The sequence below is a fragment of the Microcaecilia unicolor genome, chromosome 11 (genome assembly GCF_901765095.1).
Source record: "Microcaecilia unicolor chromosome 11, aMicUni1.1, whole genome shotgun sequence".
Classification (NCBI taxonomy): Eukaryota; Metazoa; Chordata; class Amphibia; order Gymnophiona; family Siphonopidae; genus Microcaecilia; species Microcaecilia unicolor.
This window is the reverse complement of record NC_044041.1, coordinates 201,714,310-201,736,772: the sequence shown is the minus strand read 5'-3', so window position 1 is coordinate 201,736,772 and position 22,463 is coordinate 201,714,310. Positions and strand designations below refer to the sequence as shown.

Below are 22,463 nucleotides of genomic sequence, written 5' to 3'. Positions count from 1 at the left end.
TCTAACACCGAGCACGCTGGTTAGTCCGCGACCCGCTCTAACGCCGAGCACGCTGATTGGTCCGTTGCTTCCGTCGCTTCCCCCCGCGCGCCTGCGGTGACCTAGCAACGGCCGCTGCAGCCGCCGCAGAGAGAGAAGCAACAGCTGGCGGCGTGGGGTGGTAGGGGTGGAATTTGCATCGGCAGCAGCAGTAGCAGCAGCGCCTGGTCCTCCGCAGGACTCGTACGCAGCAGTCCGACCTCGGAGCACCATGTCGATGCGGACCCTGCCGTTGCTCTTCATTAACCTGGGCGGGGAGATGCTCTACATCCTGGACCAGCGGCTCCGGGCCCAGAACATCCCTGCGGATAAAGCCAAGAAAGGTGACCGGGGCGGCCTTATATATATATTTCATTTTCATTTTTAGAAATATTTTATTACATTTTAATAACAGGGGTAGGAAATACAAAGTACAAGAAAGAATCAGGTAATCACACCAAAGAATATCAGTGGACAGGTAACAGAGGGAGGAAAAGGAGGAGGGAGGGAGGGAGGGAGGTAGGAGGGGGGGGGGAGCAATTTGTGAATGCATTCAAAGCAAAACCTGCAATTTACACTCCAGTACTATGAAGAACTCTTGTTGAAAGAAAGATAGGTTGTTAAAGGCAGCCACACTTTAATCAACATAGAAGGAATTTTGAACTTTTGAGGGCTAAAGATAGCTCCAATTTGTGGATCTGTAAGACAGAATGCCACCAAAAGTGAGAATTAAGCAAGAGCCCTTGATAGTGCTCGAGTGTAAATTGCAGGTTTTGCTTTGAATGCATTCACAAATTGCTCCCCCCCCCCCCCCCCCATTCTCCTCCTTTTCCTCTCTCTGTTACCCGTCCACTGATATTCCTTGGTGTGATTACCTGATTGTTTTTTGTAATTTGTATTTCCTACCCCTGTTATTAAAATTTAATAAAAACTTTCTAAAAATGAAAAACGAACCAGAACCAGTGTCAACAACACTCCTTCCCTTAACACCTTTATATATGATACGTTAATTGCTACAGGCTTAAAAATGGTTTTAACAAATTGGAAGGATAACTCCTTTCTTAAATCTCACTTTTGGTGGCATTCTGTCTTACAGATCCACAAATTGGAGCTATGTTTAGCCCTCAAAGTTCGAAATCCCTTCTATGTTGATAAAGTGTGGCTGCCTTTAACAACCTATCTTTCTTTAAACAAGAGCTCTTCATATATATATATATATATATATTTTATAATGTAAACCGTTCTGATTTGCTGATGCAATAAGTGACGGTATAACAAACAAACAATGTGCTGTTTATCCGGACAAAGGTTTCAGACTGCACCATCTTAACATCTGGTTCTCCTGTTTACTATCCTTTTTAACTCATGCTTAACCTTAACTAGACTGTAAGCCAGTGTTTATCAATTTCTTTTTCCCGTACGCTCCTTTCCATGGATAAATCCTTCTTATCTGTTCCCTTCTCCGCTACTGCCAACTCCAGACTTCGCTCCTTCTGTCTTGCTGCGCCCTGTGCCCGGAATAGACTTCCTGAGCCCCTACGTCTTGCCTCATCCTTGACCATTTTTAAATCTAGATTGAAAGCCCACCTCTTTAACATTGCTTTTGACTCGTAACCACTTGTATCCACTTGCCTCCACCTACCCTCCTTTCCTCTTTCCTCTACACATTAATTGATTTGTTTGCTTTATTTTTTGTCTTCTAGATTGTAAGCTCTTTGAGCAGGGACTGTCTTTCTTCTCTGTGCAGCGCTGTGTACACTTTGTAGCGCTATAGAAATGCTAAATAGTAGTAATAGTAGTAGTCAAGGAAAAAAAAAAGTGCAGATCCAGTTTGTGGGCTAGATGCACAAAACTTTCTGGGCTAGCAACCTGCGATTTTGACAGGTTAAAGCCAGTTTAGCAATCACGGTATTTAGCGAGAAATGCACAAAGGGGCTCTGCGTGCTTTTTACCATTTGCGGTAGTAGGCTATGAGAATCATATGCAAATTTATTACAAGTAGCTGATTACTATTTAAATGTGCGTTCAGAGCGATGCACAGAATGCAGCCCCTGTCTTACCAGGAAATTTTTATGGGAGGACAGGAGCTATTACTGCATGTTGGTGGCTTCTCGGCAGACAGTGCTTTTAGGGGCCCTTTTACAAAGGCCCGTAGGCAGCTACATGCATACAGTGCACATCAAATTGGAACTACCGCCTGGCTTCTGCGTGTCCCAGGCGGTAATTCTATTTTTGATGCGCATCCAAAACGGCAGATAAAGACCTGTACGGTCCATCCAGTCTGCCCAACAAGATAAACTCATTTTACTTGATATGCTCGGTGGTAATCGGCAGTGTACACATGCTGACATACTGCTAAGTCAGTGGGTGGCGGTAAGGTCTCCTGCCGAAAATGGACATGCGCTGGTTTTAATTTTCCTTCTCGTTCATTTTCGGCTACAAAAAAAAAAGGCCTTTTTTGCAGGCACGCTGAAAAATGGACCTGTGTGCGTCCAAAACACACGCCTACACCAGTGCAGGCCATTTTTTGCCGTGCCTTAGTAAAAGGGCCCCTTAATGAAATGGAATGTTCTCCTTTTTTAACAGTTAACAATCACAGCCCAGACTTGCAAAATGAACTCATGTTCCCTCTGTCCAGTTTAAACCGCACAGCATCTCAAGAAAAAAAAAAGCAGCTACACACGGCTTTCGTACACATACATAAAAGCCGCGTGTATGAAAGCTATGTGTAGCAGTAAAATTCAGTGGAGTCCATAGCACATGCTGTCCTGGGCATGTGGTTGAAGTTTTTTTTTTTTTTTTTAAATTTCCTTCTCCTGTTTGTCCTGGCCAGAGTTTTAAGGCACGGTATATGGGTATGTCCCGTTGGTGGACCCGGTGACCCTCGATGCTTGTAGCTGTGTGTGGAGGTGCATCCATAGCATACGCTGTTCTGGGCATGCGCATAGCAGCCGTGCTTAGTGAGTGGCTGCCCTACACATGCACTGCTTAGCGGGTGGCTGCTGCATGCATGTGCTTTCCCTACTGAGCTGCTTTCTGTAATTTCGAGCAGCTCATTTGCATGCATTTTTGTCTGAGCATGGCTTGCTATTTCCAAGTCGGTAATTTTTACAGAGGATCTTAAAGCAACCTGTTTTTTGTTTTTTTTTTTTGCAGGGACTTTTGTGCATCTGCCCCAGAGTCAGCTTCTGCAAAGAGGGAGTGGGGGAGGGGAAGGGGGAAGCAGCCTTTACATTCGAAGGGTGTTTTCAGTCTACTGCTGGGTAGTCCAAACAATCAGTGTAAACAATTTGTGCAGTCAAAACAAAACAAACAAACAGCTGATCTTGTGTGTCTGGTTCAAATCATGAGGTCAGAAGGCTATAACTTTCATTTTTAAACTATGTTCCTGTGTGGAGAAGATACTGTCTTTTATGTGTAATTTGTAGGATGTTGTGTGTATTGTATACTGACATTTGGCAATGGGGTTGCACAGATAAAGTGATTTTGCAAAGGGTAGCACTTCTAAGTGGGCTCCAAGTTCCTATCCTTTTAGTTCTCATGGTGTCTGACTTATTTTACTTGTCCACTAGTCTCTTGCAACAATTGGGGCAGCCTGATTTGCGTACGTAAGTAGCAGTTGAAAAGCAGGGTTTGGGTAAAAATCAGTTGCGCAGTGGTAATGCCAGAGTTGGCCCTACTACTACTACTATTTAGCATTTCTATAGCGCTACAAGGCGTATGCAGCGCTGCAGAAACATAGAAGAAAGACAGTCCCTGCTCAAAGAGCTTACAATCTAATAGACAAAAAATAAAGTAAGCAAATCAAATCAATTAATGTGTACAGGAAGGAGGAGAGGAGGGTAGGTGGAGGCTCAGTCCACCAATAAGAGCCAACCTCATCAGTGATGTCACAATGGCTTGATTGCCTGATACTTGGCTCACTTCTGATATTGTGATGTCATAAGGGAAAGGGGGAAAGGGAAATGGGACTTGATATACCATCTTTCTGAGGTTTTTGCAACTACATTCAAAGCGGTTTACATATATTCAGGTGTTATTTTGTACCAGGGGCAATGGAGGGTTAAGTGACTTACCCAGAGTCACAAGGAGCTGCACTGCACTAACCAATAGGCTACTCCTCTACTACTACTACTATTTAGCATTTCTATAGCGCTACAAGGCGTACGCAGCGCTGCACAAAAATAGAAGAAAGACAGTCCCTGCTCAAAGAGCAATCTAATAGACAAAAAATAAATAAAGTAAGCCCTAACAATTAATTTTTTAATACACTTTTTCCTTAATTCTCTTGGCCATCTCCCCCCACCCCCCAAAAAAGAAATTGTATGGATTTGGGCTGAAAAAGCTAATCATGTAAAAAAATGAATTTTCTCTTGTTTTAAACCATCATAGCCTCACAAAACTCACAAAAGAACCCATAGCCTCACAAAACTACCTCACCAATCCTTCCAATTATTAAAGTCCACCATCCATACTATCCTGCCTAACACCTTCCTTCTCTCTTCCCTTACTTAATCTCTATACAATACTAAGTGTATCTGATATCATGGAATGACTATGTCATAACAAACTCTGTAAGCCACATTGAGCCTCATCTCCCCTTACGTCCCTACCCGTAACCTCCGCTCTCAAGACAAATCCCTCCTTTCAGTACCCTTCTCCACCACCTCCAACTCCAGGCTCCGCCCCTTCTGTCTCGCCTCACCCCATGCCTGGAATAAACTCCCTGAGCCCATATGCCGTGCCCCCTCCCTACCCATCTTCAAATCAGTGCTCAAAGCCCACCTCTTCAATGTCGCCTTTGGCACCTAATCACTACACCTCTTCTCAGGAAAACTTATCTACCCCAACTTGACATTTCGTCCTTTAGATTGTAAGCTCTTCCGAGCAGGGACCGTCCTTAATTGTTAATTTGTACAGCGCTGCGTAACCCTAGTAGCGCTCTAGAAATGTTAAGTAGTAGTAGTAGTATTACATATAGCAGTGATTTAACCAGAGCTGAGATTGTGATGTCATAATGCCTCATTCCACCAATGCCTAAGAGCCAACCTCATCAGTGATGTCACAATGGCTCGACTGTCTCCTATACTTGGCCCACTTCCCCCCTTAGTGTGAAGAGTTTCAGTCTCTGGTATCCAGAGCTGATATTGTGATGTCATAATGCCTCATTCCACCAATGCCTAAGAGCCATCCTCATCAGTGATGTCACAATGGCTTGATTGTCCTATATTTGTCTCACTCTTATCTATTAGATTGTAAGCTCTTTGAGCAAGGACTGTCTCTCTTTGTTAAATTGTACAGCGCTGCGTAACCCTAGTAGCGCTCTAGAAATGTTAAGTAGTAGTAAATAGGTGGGAAAATGTGGGATACAAATGCAATAAATAAATAAAAACTAAATAACCTTGTGAGGCAAGGCAGTTCCAAGAAAATAATGTAAGAGGTTCAGTGGGGAGTACTTATTGGCTGTGGACATGGGCTAGAAAGGCCAGTGTAGCAAAGACTTTGTGCTTCCAACATCCCAAGGACCCGAGTTTCAAAACATTGTCTCCTATTGTAGGCTCACTAAAAAGTGGCATAAAGCAACATTTGGATGAGAAAAACGTCCAAATGAGTATTTTCAAAACCTAAAGTGCAACCAAATCTAAAGTGGGCGTGTTAAGGGTAGAATTTGGGCGTTGCTAAGACTTAGATGTTTTCAACCATAATGGAACAAAACAAAACTAAAAAAAATAAGACATTTTGACCTAGACCTGTTTATGTAATGAATAAGGCACAAAATGGAGTCCTAAATGACCAGATGACCACTGGAGGGAATCAGGGATGACTCCCCAGTACCCCCAGTGGTCACTGACCTCCTCCTAGCCCCCCAAAATGTGAATAAAAATGACTTACCAGTCTCTTTGACGGCCTCAGATGTTACAGCCAGGTCTATTAGAGCAGCAGGTCCCTGGATTGCTGTAGTAGTTGGTGGACTATGGAGTGGAGGACTCGGGTCCCTATGTCCCTCTACCTGCCACACTTGTGGTGGAAACTGTGACTCACCTACCCACATATAAGGGCTATTGTAGTGGTGTACAGAGGGGGGGGGGACAATGTGTTTGGGGTTTGTTAAGGAGTGCTGAGGGGACAAGATAAGGGAGCAAAGGTGAGATGTGTACCTGGGAGCATTTTCATGACGTGCACAGAAATGCCCTCTAGGGTTCCCTATTGCTCTCCTGGGATGTCTGGGGGATCAGTCTACTAAAAGAGCTGTCTCCTCCTACATCCCAATGGCATGAGCCTCTACGTTTTGCACTTATTCGTTTGTTTGTTTGTTTGTTTTTTTTTCAATAATGGACCAAAAAACATAACACAGTCTGACTTTGAACAGAAATACACTGAGTTCTAATTGAGCAAAAAGGATTTTGTTGTGGTACAGTTACTGGATTGAGCATAATAATAATTATTTAAACAATATGTTAATAGCATAACAACAAAAAATATGAGACACTTAAAAAAAGAGTTTAAGCAGACTAGCTAGAATGTGCCTGGAACAGACCTTTTAAAAAAGAGAATCACCTTTCAGCCGGCCTTGACTTTAACATTTTAAGCCGGCACAAAAAGACACTGCAGATTTAGGAGCAAGTATTGTGCTTATCAATACTAATATTCTTTGTGTGCCACATGTTTTCTTGGGGTATAATAGTAAGCAATGGGAAATCTGATTTATAGGCAAAAATTCAGCAGCTGAAGAGATGACGTAGTAATTTTTCTAACTGATGTACCACTTCTCTTTGGGTCTCTTTGACTAAACCGTGCTAGCGATTTCCGGTGTGGCAAATGGGCTGCATTTGGAATTGCTAGCATGGTTTAGTAACAGAGGCCCTTTGTTTTTGGATTGTAATGTTATGTATGCTCTGTTTAATGTTGTTACTGTAAAGGCTCTGATTTGGTTTTGAGAAGAGTGGGCATCAAATTTGAATAAATAAGTACATTTTTACCAGTTTTTAATTATTTCACGGAATAGATCATGTTAGTAGCTGCAGCATGCACACCACCGGTTGATGTGTGTAGGTGTTAACCAGGGCTGTAACACTTGGGCACTACATTTCGTGATTTTCAACAGTGGTGCTATGGCATGACAATTCTGTGTGATGGTTCCGACATTTGGTTTCACAATTTTATAATGTTTAAAATTGTAAATATTTTAGAACTCTGGGGGGGAAAAGAAACGCAGGTATAGATTTAGAGAAATAAGATTGTTTTCCCTTAAGTGGGGGATCTGGGCTGGTGCTTCTGTGCTCTTGCCTTATGTTCGGTAGTGAGCTTTTCATTCTGTCTTCAGCCTTCTAGGGCACATCAGTGACATGCCCTCACTTGTGCACGCGTCCACTCTGCTTTATTGGCCTTCACTCCCCTCATATGTACCTGCTTTCCTTTTCAAAGTTTCCTGCACCTTGCTTATTAGAACTGGAGATTTCTTTTCATTTCAAAAACGATCGGCCTCTTCGCTGCATCATTTGGGGACTTTCTGGACTCATATTAACACAATCCAATAACCCTGCAGATTAAAGGCAGGGGTTAGGATGTTAGCTAGTGGTTGCTGGCTGTTATGAAATGGTAGTGGGAATAAATATTCCCAAAGCATACTTTTGAATGGTTTGTTCATAGCTTGCTGAGAGATTGTGGCTACATTTTTATATAGCAATAAGGAACGACAGTCAAAAAAACCTTTTCTTTTTACCATCTTCTTAAAAAATCTATTTGTATTACTTTTAATTACTTTATTTTCTGAATCCATTTTATTTGTTTCATATGCTTCGAGTAGATGATTGGACAGATGAGGACAGGAAAAGAGGTATTGTAACTTAGCAACTGCATGCAATAGATATGGAAACAAACACTCATGTCCCCTGGCAATTAGGGTGAACCCTCTTGTTGCTTTCAGCGCTAGAGTGATAGCAATTGCTATGATGATAGAATTATAAGCTCATATGGAGCTGCAGCTTCCTATTCTAGAAAAGTTTGATTTGCCGTAATCACACAGAGGACAGGCAAAGCTCTTGAGGTCTGGTTCAGGTCTTCAGATATGTGCTTTAGACCAGACCAAATCTGGCCCATATATAGTGCATTCTTAGTTTACTCGGAGTACAAATGTTGGAAGATGGGATAAATCTTTCCCTGCTTGGAAAACAGGGGCAAAGGTGGTACAAAATTCAAAAAGATTCAAGCTAAGAACATCAGAGTTTTCCTAGAACATTCATCAGACCCTTTCAAAGTTCAAAACAAAACCTTCCCTCATTGTCAGATTTAAGCAGGGAGCTGGGGTTAGTGGTCTTTTGGTCTTTATATTTTTGTTTACAGTCACAAGAGAGTGAATGGCTGAAAATATAGTTTTTTTTTTTTTTTTTAAGGAGATTGAATTCCCCGATACTATGAAGACCAAGTACTGTGGGGGCAGTTCTTTAACTGGGTGTCTTAAATTAGGCATGACAATGGGGTATGGTGGGTGCACCTACGTCACGGAATACGAGGCGTGATAGTATTTTCTAAGCTGTGCGTGTTGTTTGGCAACATGCCCATGTCCCGCCCACGCTCTGCCCATGTGTTCCTCCCCTGCGTACGTCCGGCTGCCTTTTTGTAGAATTGCCTCATTTGCTGACTACACTTAGGGAATGCCTTTTTCTCTTGTGGATATCTGCACTAAATGACCTTTTACGAATCTAGGGCCCCATTTAATAAGCTTGGTTAGCTGGTTAATATGGGAGTTAATGTGGGGCCTTCACGGTTAATGCGCACTCATTTCCGTGTTATCCACCTAATGCAGAAGGGGACATGAGATGGCTAGCAAATGCATCTTACCGTTAACATACAGACAGTTACTGTGTGTTGACTGTTAGCGTGTCGGATAACTCAGTGCGGTGAAGGTACAGGTAACTGCATCACATTCACTGCCGTTCGGTTATTACACAGTAAAGAGACTCCTTCAATGTTAACTGAATTTATTTTTATTTTATTTAATTGCATTTGTATCCCACATTTTCCCACCTATTTGCGGGCTCAGTGTGGCTTACAATACATTGTAAATAATGGAAATATAATTTGTTACAATTCAGTTATGGATTACATTTTGAGAAGTTATGCGAAGACAGAGTCAAGGTATCGTTAGGGAATGGGACAAGGAAAAGAACAATGGGACAATAGGAAGAGACAATGGGCAAATAATGGGGTAATAGAACCTTGGCAAAAAGAACATTTGGTATAACATTTTCTGTGAGTGAAGGTTTAAGTGTGATAAAAATTACGGGGGATGAGAGTTCAGAAAAGAATGTATAACCTCTGAAGTGTTACCAGCGTTTTGTCAAACAGTTAATGCAGAGCCTTTGCACTTAGTACACTTCAATTTAGTCAATTAACATACAGTAACTGCAAACGTGATCACACTTTGATGCCTTTATGCATCATGTAACACTCATTTCAAACTTGTGCCTCTTGCTTTTACAGTTATGAATGATATCATCACCACCATGTTCAATAAGAAATTCATGGAGGAACTGTTTAAACCCCAGGAGCTCTATTCCAAGAAGGCCCTCAGGACAGTGTTTGACCGTCTGGCTCATGCATCCATCATGAGGTTAAACCAGGCCAGCATGGACAAGGTAAACTGGAATCCCTTCTAATGACCACTCGGTGCAGATCCACATGAACTCTGCCTTGGGCTGGTTGGCAATAGTGACTCGCAGCCAATATAATAAACTATTATAGTCTGTCTCCCACCTGACCTAGGCCAAGTATTAATGCAGATTAGGACCTATAAGGGTTAGATACAGACCTTCGGGGCAGGGAACATAGTTGTGATTAATTGTTAAATTGTTTGAGCACACTTCTCTGGAGTCTGTCATCTCAGTTTGCCACAGATACCCCCTCTCTCTGTTTAGATTTATGATATCTGACTCATGCATATGTTATTTATAATAAATTTAGACATTTAGGAGGTAGTTACTAACTTGTTAAGGGAATAATTCATGATGTTTGTCTCTTTAATGCATTAAACAGCAATATCGTGCGTTATATTGCTGTAATGCACGTTAAAGTTACTGTGGGCAAAACATAGTCACATAATAAGTGACGGCAGATAAAGACCTGAACGGTCCATCCGGTCTGCACAACAATCAAATTCATTATCAATTCACGATTTAAATCAACAATGAAATCCACCCCCTCCCCCTGTAGGTTCCCTTGAGTCCATGGTGGTTTAGGGGTACTGGGCTGGTAGTTTTTTTAGGGAGCAATTTTGTAAACCATGGAGAAGGGTTCTTGCCTCCTTGGCCATGCAAGTTTACATGTATAAGTATGAGCAATAATGAGATGGAATGCACTTATACATGTGGCCCTGCAGGGGCAGTGTTGTAAATATGTATATATTTTATAAAATGTGAGTACATGCATACATTTGCATCTTCGTAACAGGTGTAAATTAGTGGACTACTTGGGATCATTACAGATGTGAAGTGGAGGAGTGGCCTAGTGGTTAAGGTGGTGGACTTTGGTCCTGGGGAACTGAGTTCGATTCCCACTTCAGGCACAGGCTGCTCCTTGTGACTCTGGGCAAGTCACTTAACCCTCCATTGCCCCATGTAAGCCGCATTGAGCCTGCCATGAGTGGGAAAGCGCAGGGTACAAATGTAACAAAAATAAAATAGATACTATTGGAGATGCTACATGGAATGTTGCTACTACTGGAGATGCTACATGGAATGTTGCTACTATTGGAGATTCTACATGGAATGTTGCTATTCCACTAGCAACATTCCATGTAGAAGGCTGCGCAGGCTTCTGTTTCTGTGAGTCTGACGTCCTGCACGTACGTGCAGGACGTCAGACTCACAGAAGCAGAAGCCTGCGCGGCCACATTGGTGATCTGCAAGGGCCAACTTCTAGTGGAATAGCAACATTCCATGTAGAATCTCAAATAGTAGCAACAGTGGAGGGGTGGCCTAGTGGTTAGGGTGGTGGACTTTGGTCCTGGGGAACTGAGTTTGATTTCCACTTCAGGCACAGGCAGCTCCTTGTGACTCTGGGCAAGTCACTTAACCCTCCATTGCCCCAGGTACAAATAAGTACCTGTATACAATATGTAAGCCGCATTGAGCCTGCCATGAGTGGGAAAGCGCAGGGTACAAATGTAACAAAAATAAAATAGATACTATTGGAGATTCTACATGGAATGTTGCTACTCTTTGAGATTCTACATGGAATGTTGCTATTCCACTAGCAACATTCCATGTAGAAGCCTGCGCGGCCACATTGGTGATCTGCAAGGGCCGACTTCTACATGGAATGTTGCTAGTGGAATAGCAACATTCCATGTAGAATCTCAAATAGTAGCAACAGTGGAGGAGTGGCCTAGTGGTTAGGGTGGTGGACTTTGGTCCTGAGGAACTGAGGAACTGAGTTCGATTCCCACTTCAGGCACAGGCAGCTCCTTGTGACTCTGGGCAAGTCACTTAACCCTCCATTGCCCCAGGTACAAATAAGTACCTGTATACAATATGTAAGCCGCATTGAGCCTGCCATGAGTGGGAAAGCGCAGGGTACAAATGTAACAAAAATAAAATAGATACTATTGGAGATTCTACATGGAATGTTGCTACTCTTTGAGATTCTACATGGAATGTTGCTATTCCACTAGCAACATTCCATGTAGAAGCCTGCGCGGCCACATTGGTGATCTGCAAGGGCCGACTTCTACATGGAATGTTGCTAGTGGAATAGCAACATTCCATGTAGAATCTCAAATAGTAGCAACAGTGGAGGAGTGGCCTAGTGGTTAGGGTGGTGGACTTTGGTCCTGGGGAACTGAGTTTGATTCCCACTTCAGGCACAGGTAGCTCCTTGTGACTCTGGGCAAGTCACTTAACCCTCCATTGCCCCAGGTACAAATAAGTACCTGTATACAATATGTAAGCCACATTGAGCCTGCCATGAATGGGAAAGTGCGGGGTACAAATGTAACAAAAAAAAAAACAACAACCCAGAGGCACATGGGTGCCTTTTGAGGGTTTTCCGATAGGGAGCCCTGTTTATAAGATTATTCCTTATTTTCCTTATTGGTCTGGTGCACCTTTTGTGATCTAGACATGAGAGAGAATTCGTCAGACAGTCTCTTTGGTAACCAGAGAAGGACATGCAATTGGCTCATTCCTTCTTTTTCTACTGACTATCTTTGTTTCTGTTTTTTATTTAGTATTAACTGTACCACCTTAGCTAACAACATTGGTTTTGTGTTTTTCTGTGTTTTCAGCTCTATGATCTGATGACCATGGCCTTCAAATATCAGGTTCTGCTCTGCCCTCGGCCCAAGGATATTTTGCTAGTCACTTTCAATCATATGGATGCCATCAAGGACTTTGTCCGGGATTCTCCAAGCATTCTGAACCAAGTGGATGAAACTTTTCGGCAGCTGATTGACGTATGAATCTTGTTATTCAGTGGCTGTTGGGTCCTACTTCTGTAGCAAAACAGTTATACTGAGGTGAACACATTCCCCTTGGTTGTGGGGGGCAGGCTGGTGATGTCTTTTTTATTTTTTTTTTAACTTTTATTCCAGTATATTTTGTGGTTTGTGATCATGTGTTGTTTTTTTTTTTTTAATCGGGAAAAGTAGAAGTACAAATCTCCAAAAACTTAAAGGGAAAGCTAAGACTGTAGCAGGTTGTTTTAGGAATGTAAATTAGCGTGGCAGGGCAGATAAGAGTTCATAGTGCTCAGTTTCAGGAAATGTACATTTTTAACAGGTTGAAAAGTGCAGTTAGTGTGATGAAATGGCACATTTCCTCTTTCTCTATCTTTTAGCGGCTGGGAGTGAAAAGACATGGTATGAGTGATGGGCTGTGCGAGGTGTGTGTATGCAAGAATGTCTTTGTGCCAATGCGGACAGACAGATGGAGCTTTCCCAAAAGGCGAACTAAGCAACAGAAACCACAGAGATATGAAAAGCAGCTGGACAAAACACACAGTCCAGCTCAGTATAGTAAAGATCAGTTTTGTTCAGAAGAGCATGATGTAGCCACGTTAGAAATATAAGTATTTATTTATTTACAACATTATTTTATGAATTCTATGTGCAGTATGCTATTCCCTAAATATAAATATATGTGCTATGTGTTTTATTTTTTATTTATTATTGATGCATATATTTTAGATTTGTTTTTAGATAGTTATCTGTGCCCCTGAGGCAGGCACTAGCTGAAACGTGGCTGTGGCGGGATCTTCTGACTAAAGGTGACCTTTACCATACTGTACTGGATCATGTGTTATATTCAACTCCTTTTCATAGCTCTGTGCCTTCCCAATAGGCACCATTGCTTGGGTGAAATGTACCTAAATCTTCCTATAATAACCATACTTCAGGAGGCCAAGAGAAAAACTGCTGTTTCACCAAAGCTTCACTGTGAATTATTCTTGACTCCTGCATGGCTTGTCATAAGAACATAATTGCTCCCACTGGGTTAGACCAAAGGTCCGTCAAGCCCAGTGTCCCGTAACTGGTATCTTGGACATGTGAAGGGCAGTTCACATATATATTACTACTTATCATTTCTATAGCGTTACTACATATACACAGTGCTGTACATTGAACCTGTAAGAGACAGTCCCTGCTCGACAGAGCTTACAATCTAATCGGGACAGGTAAGGGAATTACTTAAGATAAGAATGATAAAACAGACATAGGTACTGAACAAGTGGATAGGAGTTAAAAGCAGCCTCAAAAAGGTGGGCTTTTAACCTAGATTTGAAGATGGCCGGAGCTGGAGCTTGACGTACTGATTCAGGAAGTCTATTCTAGGAGTATGGAGCAGCAAGATAAAAGGAACTGGAGTTAGCAGTGGAGGAGAAAGTTCAGATAAGAGAGATTTACCCAGTGAACGGAGTTCCTGGGGAGGAGTGTAGGGAGAGATGAGAGTGGAGAGGTACTGAGGAGCTGCAGAGTGAATGCACTTATAGGTCAATAAGAGGAGTTTGAACTGTATGTGGAAATGGATAGGGAGCCAATAAAGTGACTTGAGGAGAGGGCTAATGTGAGCATAGCGACACTGGTGGAATATAAGTTGTGTATCAGAATTTTGAACAGACTGAAGGGGAGAGAGATGGCTTAGTGGGAGACCTGTGAGAAGCAAGTTGTAGTTTAAGTGAGAGGTGATAAGAGTGTGGATTATGGTTTTGGTAGTGTGCTCAGAAAGGAAGGGACAAGTTTTGGTGATGTTATAGAGAAAGAAACAGTTGGAGTGTTGAGTGGAACCATGCGGACTGGACTGAGAGAGATAATGTGGATACAAGAAGTTTTGGTGTGAGAGAGAACATATAGATATAAGCAAATTTGATATTGGATTTTAAGACTTCATCGCATGCTTTTGGCTGCAACAGTTCATTATATATTTTGGGTGTGTGTAGCTGCAACTGGTGAACTTTGTTCATCCCTACTGCACCTTAGAAGATTCAGTTAAATTTGAGAGTTTACTGTAATTATCACAGTTAATGAAAAGCTAAGTACATTGACTTTCGGATATACATATGAACAATGTAAAATCAGAGATATTAGGCTGTTAAATGTGTTATTTCAATATTTTGCAGTGTGTTGATTTAAAATGGTGTGAGTAGAAGATGTTAGTTTGTTCACCAGAGGGCTTAATGTTATAGATATTTTTGAGTAATTAAGGTTTGGTACAAATAGTCTCTGTAGTGATTTAGTGATAGAGAAAGGTTATCAATAGAAATCAAACAAAATAAAACATGAAAAGAAAATAAGATGATACCTTTTTTATTGGACACTAGTAAAAATGGCCCGTTTCTGGCGCCGATGAAACGGGCGCTAGCGGGCACGGGACTCCCTTCCCCTCCCCTTCCGGTACCTGTTCAGTCGGCCCAGGAAAGAAAGAGCCCCCTCTTTCCTCCCGTAGTGGTGGCTTCCTTGCTGCATGGTGTGGGAGTCCGGCTCTCAGCATTTCAAAATGGCCGCTGAGAGTTGAAGTCTCGCGAGGCAGCTTGAACTCTCGGCGGCCATTTTGAAACGCCGAGAGCCGGACTCCCACACCATGCAGCAAGGAAGCCACCGCTACGGGAGGAAAGAGGGGGCTCTTTCTTTCCTGGGCCGACGGAACAGGTACCTGTAGACCATCAGGGAGACACGCGTAAGGGGAGGGGAGGTGACAGGGAGGGAGGGAGGTTGGTGAGGTTAAGCGTGTGGTACCGTGGGCGGGGCTATGTGGCGAAAGGGGCGGGGTTCATGTGCACGTCAGCGGCGGCTGGGATTTGTTGGAAGGGGAGGAGTAGGGAAACACGCGTGTTTCCCTACTGCTCCCCGTGCGTAAATTTGTTTTCATGTTCCGCCCTCGACGTCATCACGTGTGACGCGAGGGCGGGGCATGAAGATGTTGTGGTGGCTTCACCACCATGAAACCACGAACCGGTGTGTGAGTGACTTCAGTGACGTCAGTGTCCTCAGAACGTTGAGGCTGCGTTTTATTATAGTAGATAACTTAATACATTTCTTGATTAGCTTTCGAAGGTTGCCCTTCTTCGTCAGATCAGAAATAAGCAAATGTGATAGAGATAGCGGATATGTGCAGAGAAAGAGAGAGAGAGGAGTCAAAGATGACCCCAAGGTTACAAGCTGAGACAGGGAGGATGAGTATGTTATCCACAGAGATAGAGAACGGGGAAAGATAAGAAGCTCAGTCTTGGTCATGTTTAGTTTCAGATGGTGGTGAGACATCCAGGCAGCGATGTCAGACAGGCAGGCTGAGACTTGGGCCTGGATTCCTGCTGAAATATTTGGTGTGGAGAGATAGATCTTGGGAGTCATCTGCATAAAGGTGATACTGAAAACCATGGGAGGAGAACAGAGCACCAAGGGAAGAATTATAGATGGAGAAAGAAGAGGTCCCAAGACAGAGCCCTGAGGTATACCAACTAATAGTGGGATAGAAGTGGAGGAGGATCCACCGGAGCATACATTGAAAGTATGATGGGAGAGATAAGAAAACCAAGAAAGAACAGAGCCCTGAAATCCAAGTGAGGACAACGTATCAAGGAGTAGGCAGTGATCAACAGTGTCAAAAGCAGCAGATAGATGAGGACAGAATAGAGACCTTTGGATAAGGCCAGGAACAGGTTGTTGGAGACTTTACATGTAAATGTATATGATAATGACAAGCACATATGCACTTAAATGTTAATATTCTGCCTGTAAATACATGGTAAACTGAAGGGGGCACAGCATAGGCAGTGTAGCTTACAGAATACTGGAACTTCATGCATCCTTGTCACATAGATAGGTGCTCACACTTAACACCAGCTCTGTGTCGGGCATAAGTGCAAGTATTTACATGTTAGGCCTGACCGATACCAAGTTCTACTGGCATTCTCTAGTGGAACCTAGGTGTCTTGGTTTCATTATGCATGCAAGCACCCGGTTATAGAATTACACTCCCCCTTCCCCCCATAATTGCTTTGTTTATAGTTGATACTAGGTCTAGCCTGCGGTGCCAGAAACAGATTTGAGCTTGGTGTCTGTTGGCCGGGGGTTCTCAGGAGTAGGGATGAAAGCCTTCTGGGTTGGTGAGATGTTTAAAAGAAGGGGCGTTCGAGGCAGCAGCTGGCACCAGTTCTAGTTGATATGCTGGATTAGTACATTATCTGGCCTTTCATATTGAGTTCTTTTGAGAGAAAAACTTTTCATATTGAACTGAACTTGTAATTTCTTTAGCTCCTGAAGAGAACAGCTACAATTTCTGTTAAACTTAAGAGAGTGACACTTTGGAAACCTGGAGCATCTTTTCATTTTACATTCTCATATACCGTATTTTTCGGACTATAAGACGCACCTAGGTTTTAGAGGAGGGAAATAGGAAAAAAAAATTTTTTCCTCTTTCCCTCCTCTAAAACCTAGGTGCTCCGGTGCGTCTTGTCCGGGTTTTGGACCTCCGTCCCGTACTTACAGGATTCCGTGTTCCCTGGTGGTCTAGTGACTTCGGGGCAGGAAAGAGAATCTCGGCGGCCATTTTGAATCTCGCCGAGACCGTCGGAAAGCATTGAGAAGCACGGAGAGCAGCGCGATGGGCAGGAAAGAGGGGGCTCTTTCCTGCCCCGAAGTCACTAGACCACCAGGGAACATGGAATCCTGTAAGTACGGAACGGAGGTAAAAAAACTGCTACCTTCGGACTATAAGACGCACCCCCCATTTTCCTCCCAAATTTTGGGGGAAAAAAGTGCGTCTTATAGTCCGAAAAATACGGTAATCAGTGATTTGAGGGTCTTGTGGCCACGCTAGTGATCAGATTTTCTTTCTATTTCAGCTGTACAGTTGTCTCCCTGCTGGAGAGTTTCAGTTGATCAGACAAACACTTCTCATTTTCTTTCAGGACATGCATATCAGGGTAAGAGATATTCATAGTGAGTTCATCACCAGACAGAAACCACTTGTACAGCAGTCTGTGGGTGTCTCTTTATACATACAGCACTGAGTGTATGTGCAAATCAGTAAAATACAAAACACACTTCAGTGGTCTGTGTGTCTGTTTCTGAAGCTCTGCTTATATTTGCTCAATTTTCAGTCTTAATCAAATGCATTAATCCTACATCCGTTGATGTAATTTCCATGCCTACTTAGGGGGTGGGGAGGGAGACAATTCAGCATTAGCACTTGCCTAAACCTTCCCACTGACTTGGAACTGCAGGATCTGATCTTGGTGTTGAGGCCAGCGCTGTGATGTGTCTTTGCTCCCTCCACTGATTGTTGGAAAGCAGGGCCAAAGACCCGAGAATCAAATCTTCTGATCTCTGCACTGATGTAACTTAAATATGAATTTGTGCCCTTTGAATTCCTTGAGGTAGCACGTGTTTTGTTTCACTCTAGGTGTCCATCTTCCTGAAGGACAAGGTTCAAAATTCAAATGGCCGCTTTGTGCTGCCAACATGTGGGCCTGTACCATGGGGAACTGAAGTTCCAGGACTCATCAGGTGATTTTGTCACAGAGGTGCTGTGCTTTCTGTGCATCAGCGAGACTGTGAGGAATGATGTGTTTTTAAACAGCAGTTAAAATGCTGTATTGATTAGTGCTACGTTTTTTATATTAGTCCAGTAAAAGGTGTATCTAAATTTTGTAGACCATGTTAAAAGTAAGAACCAGTCGCATGGGTTTCACTCTCTTATGAGATGCAACCTTATGTTTGAGAGCAGTACTACATAGTAACATAGTAGATGACGGCAGAAAAAGACCTGCACGGTCCATCCAGTCTGCCCAACAAGATAACTTATATTTGCTGCTTTTTGTGTATACCCTACTTTGATTTGTACCTGTGCTCTTCAGGGCACAGACCGTATAAGTCTGCCCAGCACTATCCCCGCCTCCCAACCACCCGCCCCTCCTCCCAACCACCGGCTCCGACACAGACCGCACAAGTCTGCCCAGCACCATCCCCACTTCCCAACCACCAGCCCCGCCTCACAACCCCGGCTCCGGCACAGACCGTACAAGTCTGTCCAGCACTATCCCCGCCTCCCAACCACCAGTCCCGCTGCCCACCACCGGCCCTGGCACAGACCGTACAAGTCTGTCCAGTACTATCCCCGCCTCCCAACCACCAGCCCCGCCTCCCACCACCGGCTCTGGCACAGACCGTATAAGTCTGCCCAGCACTATCCCTGCCTCCCAACCACCAGTCCCGCTGCCCACCACCGGCTCTGGCACAGACCGTATAAGTCTGCCAGCACTATCCCCGCCTCCCACCACGGCTCTGACACAGACCGTATAAGTCTGCCCAGCCCTATCCCCGCCTCCCAACCACCAGCCCTGCCTCCCGATCTGACTAAGCTCCTGGGATCCATTCCTTCGGCACAGGATTCCTTTATGCTTATCCCACGCATGTTTGAATTCCGTTACCGTTTTCATTTCCACCACCTCCCGCGGGAGGGCATTCCAAGCATCCACTGCTCTCTCCGTGAAAAAATACAGTACTGACTCTTTTGTAATTATTCTAGGAGTAATTTGGAGGTGGAGGTGTTTGGCCAATCGGAGCTGTCAATTGGGCTCACATATCCTTTTTCTTATTGCATTAAATATAGTCCCTTTTGCAGTAAAATGGGTAGATGCACGTAAAGCCGGAGGTGAGGAACTTTTATTTAAAAAAAAACAAAACTGGAAGAATAAAAACACATGAGTTTTCTTATCCTTTAATCCTACTACATAACAGCATAACATAAGAATAGCCATACTAGGTCAGACCAATGGTTGGTCTCGCCCTGTATCCTGCTTCCAACAGTGGCCAATCCAGGTCGCAAGTACCTGGTAGAAACCCAGTTAGTAGCAACATTCCATGTTACCAATCCCGGAGCAAGCAGTGGCTTCCCCCATGTCCATCTCAATAACAGACTATGGACTTTTCCTCCAGGAACTTGTCCAAACCTTTTTTTAAAACCCGATATACCAACCGCTGTTACCACATCCTCTGGCAGCGAGTTCCAGAGCTTAACTATTCTTCGAGTGAAAAAATATTTCCTCCTCGTTTTAATTTCATTGAGTGTCCCCTGGTCTTTTGTACTTATTAAAAGTGGAAAAATCGATTCACTCTACCCGTTCTACACCACTCTGGATTTGTAGACCTCATTGTATCCCCCCCCTCTTTAGCCTTTGCTCATATGGGAGGTGTTTCATCCCCTTTATCATTTTGGTCGCTCTTCTTTGAACCTTTTCTAATTCCGCTAGAGATTATGGCGACCAGAATTGAATGCAGTACTCAAGGTGTGGTCGCACCAAGGAGCGATACAGAGGCGTTATGATACTGCAGCGAGAACAGTTGCTCATAGGCCCATCCTTTGTATATAAATAACCTCTGATACAGCATTGTTACCCAAACTTGTTCTCACCTTCCACGTGCAACTCCAGTATTTATTAGGATTTATTTACCGCCTTTTTGAAGGAATTCACTCAAGGCGGTGTACAGCAAGAATAAATCAACATGAGTAATAGACAAGTATCAAGCTTCTGTTTACTCAGTGTCATTACACTTCTTCAGATTGCCTGGATCTTTGTTTTTTTTTTATTACAGAACCTTTAATGGCAGTGGAGAGAAGTTAAACGGGTCGAATTCGTGAATGGAGGAAATTATGTCAGTTCTCTCAGGGAAGGGTCGTATGATCTGTACGGAGAAAGAATCTTAAAGCTGGGGACAAATATGTAAGTATTCTGTTAAATGACCTGCGCCTGTTATTTTGCACTTACAGTGGATTATCCAGGATAGGCCTATTGAAGTGTGGGGTTTTGTTTATAGCAAATCTGGTTTTGTTAATGTCACTAATAACCCATTCCATGCTCTGACAAAACCTGCAGTATTCGGCAGAGAATTGCTGCATGAATAAAACAAATCAGGGCCTATTTGCTAAGCAGTGTTGGGGCGTCACTAACAGGTCAGTGCTGTATTAACTGTTACTGCATGCTGATTACTCTATAAACACGTAACGTGGAAATCCGAGACTGTGCCTTGCAGTCAATGCATTGTATCAAAACTCTATGTTAACTACTAACATGGTGCAGTTACTCATCGATTATTTATATCTCTTCCTAATTTTAAACCCTGTAAACTACTGGTGTTTGATGTACTGCTACTCAAGCTAACTTGAAACTTGAGTTATACATCCAGAGCTGTGTCATTAATGTACAGTAGCAATTGTAGCCCTGCGTTAACTACACAGCAAGTGGGAAGTGCCCCCCTAAGTGGCTGGCAGTCAACATATGGATTTTTTAACTAACCTGCCTTAACTTTGGTGATATAAATGTTAGGTGCAAACCTTAGTGCAGGTTAGTAAATAGTCCTCATCGTTAAATGTGAAAATACATTTTGAGAGGACAGGTGAAGAGATGGCTGGTTGACCTGTTTCTTACTCCTGATTTTTTTCATAGTTTGTAATGCCCTTTGCAAATACCTCAACTTACAGATTCTGTCATAAGTACATAAGCACCGCCATACTGGGAAAAGACCAAGGGTCCATCAAGCCCAGCATCCTGACAGTGGCCATCCAGGCTTCAAGAACCCGGCAACCCCACCCACCCCCCCCCCCCCCCCCACCCCCCAAAAAAAAAAAAAAAAATTTTAAATAATGTTCAATGGACTTTTCCCTCAGGAATCTGTTCAACCCCCCTTTAAATTCCGTAAGGCCAGCTGCTGTCACTACATTCTCCGGCAACGAGTTCCAGAGTCCAACTACACGCTGAGTAAAGAAAAAACTTTCTCCTGTTTGTTTTAAATCTACCATATTCTAGCTTCATCTTGTGTCCCCTGGTTTTGTTGTTGTTTAAAGCAAGTTTGAAGGCTTATTTTTTTTTATTTTTTTTTAATTTTTTTTTATTTTTTTATTTATAATTTTAAATTTACATTTATGCAAATACATAAATCGTAGAAACTTACTGAACAAGAATCATTAAAGTAATAATTCAAGCACTATTTATATAAATTCAATTAGTCCACATTAAGGAAGATCCAAGGAAATAGGAACTAGAAATATCACAATTTAATAAAAATAAAAGAAATATCTAGGGGATGGAAGGGATTAGAGTACGCAGCGATAAGCGTTAGAGCCAGGGTTGAATGACAGTCACTCTTTACTCACAATAACTTCAAGCACACCTTTCCTGGTTCAAGAAACATATAATATTGGATTGCAACGAAATAAACATTTACAAGGAAATTTAAGTTATGAAGGTCCCTCCCAACTGGAGGACCCTTCCTTTTAACGCTAAGAAGTCTTTCTTCGTTTTTGTGTATCTCTAGAGAGATCTGGGAAAACTTGTATTTTAGAACCAGGAAAGGAGTGCAATGTGGCGGAAAAAAAGTCTAAATATATTATTTCGGTCTAGTTCTAGAGCAAATGATACCAGCAATGTGTCCTTTCAGTAATAACCTCCAATGAACTTTCAAGAAATGAGTCAACTTTTAAATCAGGTTGAGTTATTGGAACTGGTCTTCCCGTCCTTGCATTTGAAATGTATACAGCCTTGGTTAATGGAGGAAAATTATCTGGGGATATCCCCAGTATTTCAACTAAATATTTTCTTAGCATTTCTTTGGCAGGAACTAAGGGGTATAGGGAAATTCAAAAAACGCAAGTTACATCTTCTCAGTTGGTTCTCCATATACTCAATTTTCTTTTTTGGAGGTTATTATCCTTAATAAGAGCTGCCACTGTAGTTTTAACTGATAGTACCTCATTTCTGTGGAGTTTGAAGGCTTATTTTTATATAGCTTTGGAGGTGAGTCACTTTGTGGTCTGGGTTTCAGCGAGCCATACCTGACCTATTAGAATTCTCCTCTCTCTTTTTTTTTTTTTTTTTGAATAGTTTTACTAATTTGTAGACCACTGTTTTCAATGAAGGGCTAGTATATAAAATTCTGATAAATATAAATGTAT

General features: G+C 42.7%; 1 protein-coding gene across 1 annotated transcript in view; it reads left to right on the top strand.

Moving 5' to 3' along the window:
- Nucleotides 1-108: 108 nt before the first annotated feature.
- LOC115480258 (protein OSCP1-like) overlaps nt 109-22,463 on the top strand; it is a 28,014-nt gene continuing 5,659 nt past the window's right edge. Inside the window, 6 exon segments of the mRNA XM_030218797.1 lie at nt 109-362; nt 9,502-9,656; nt 12,302-12,469; nt 17,356-17,436; nt 17,916-18,041; nt 20,123-20,235. Coding sequence (XP_030074657.1) covers nt 251-362; nt 9,502-9,656; nt 12,302-12,469; nt 17,356-17,436; nt 17,916-18,041; nt 20,123-20,235 — 755 coding nt within the window. The 5' untranslated portion in view covers nt 109-250.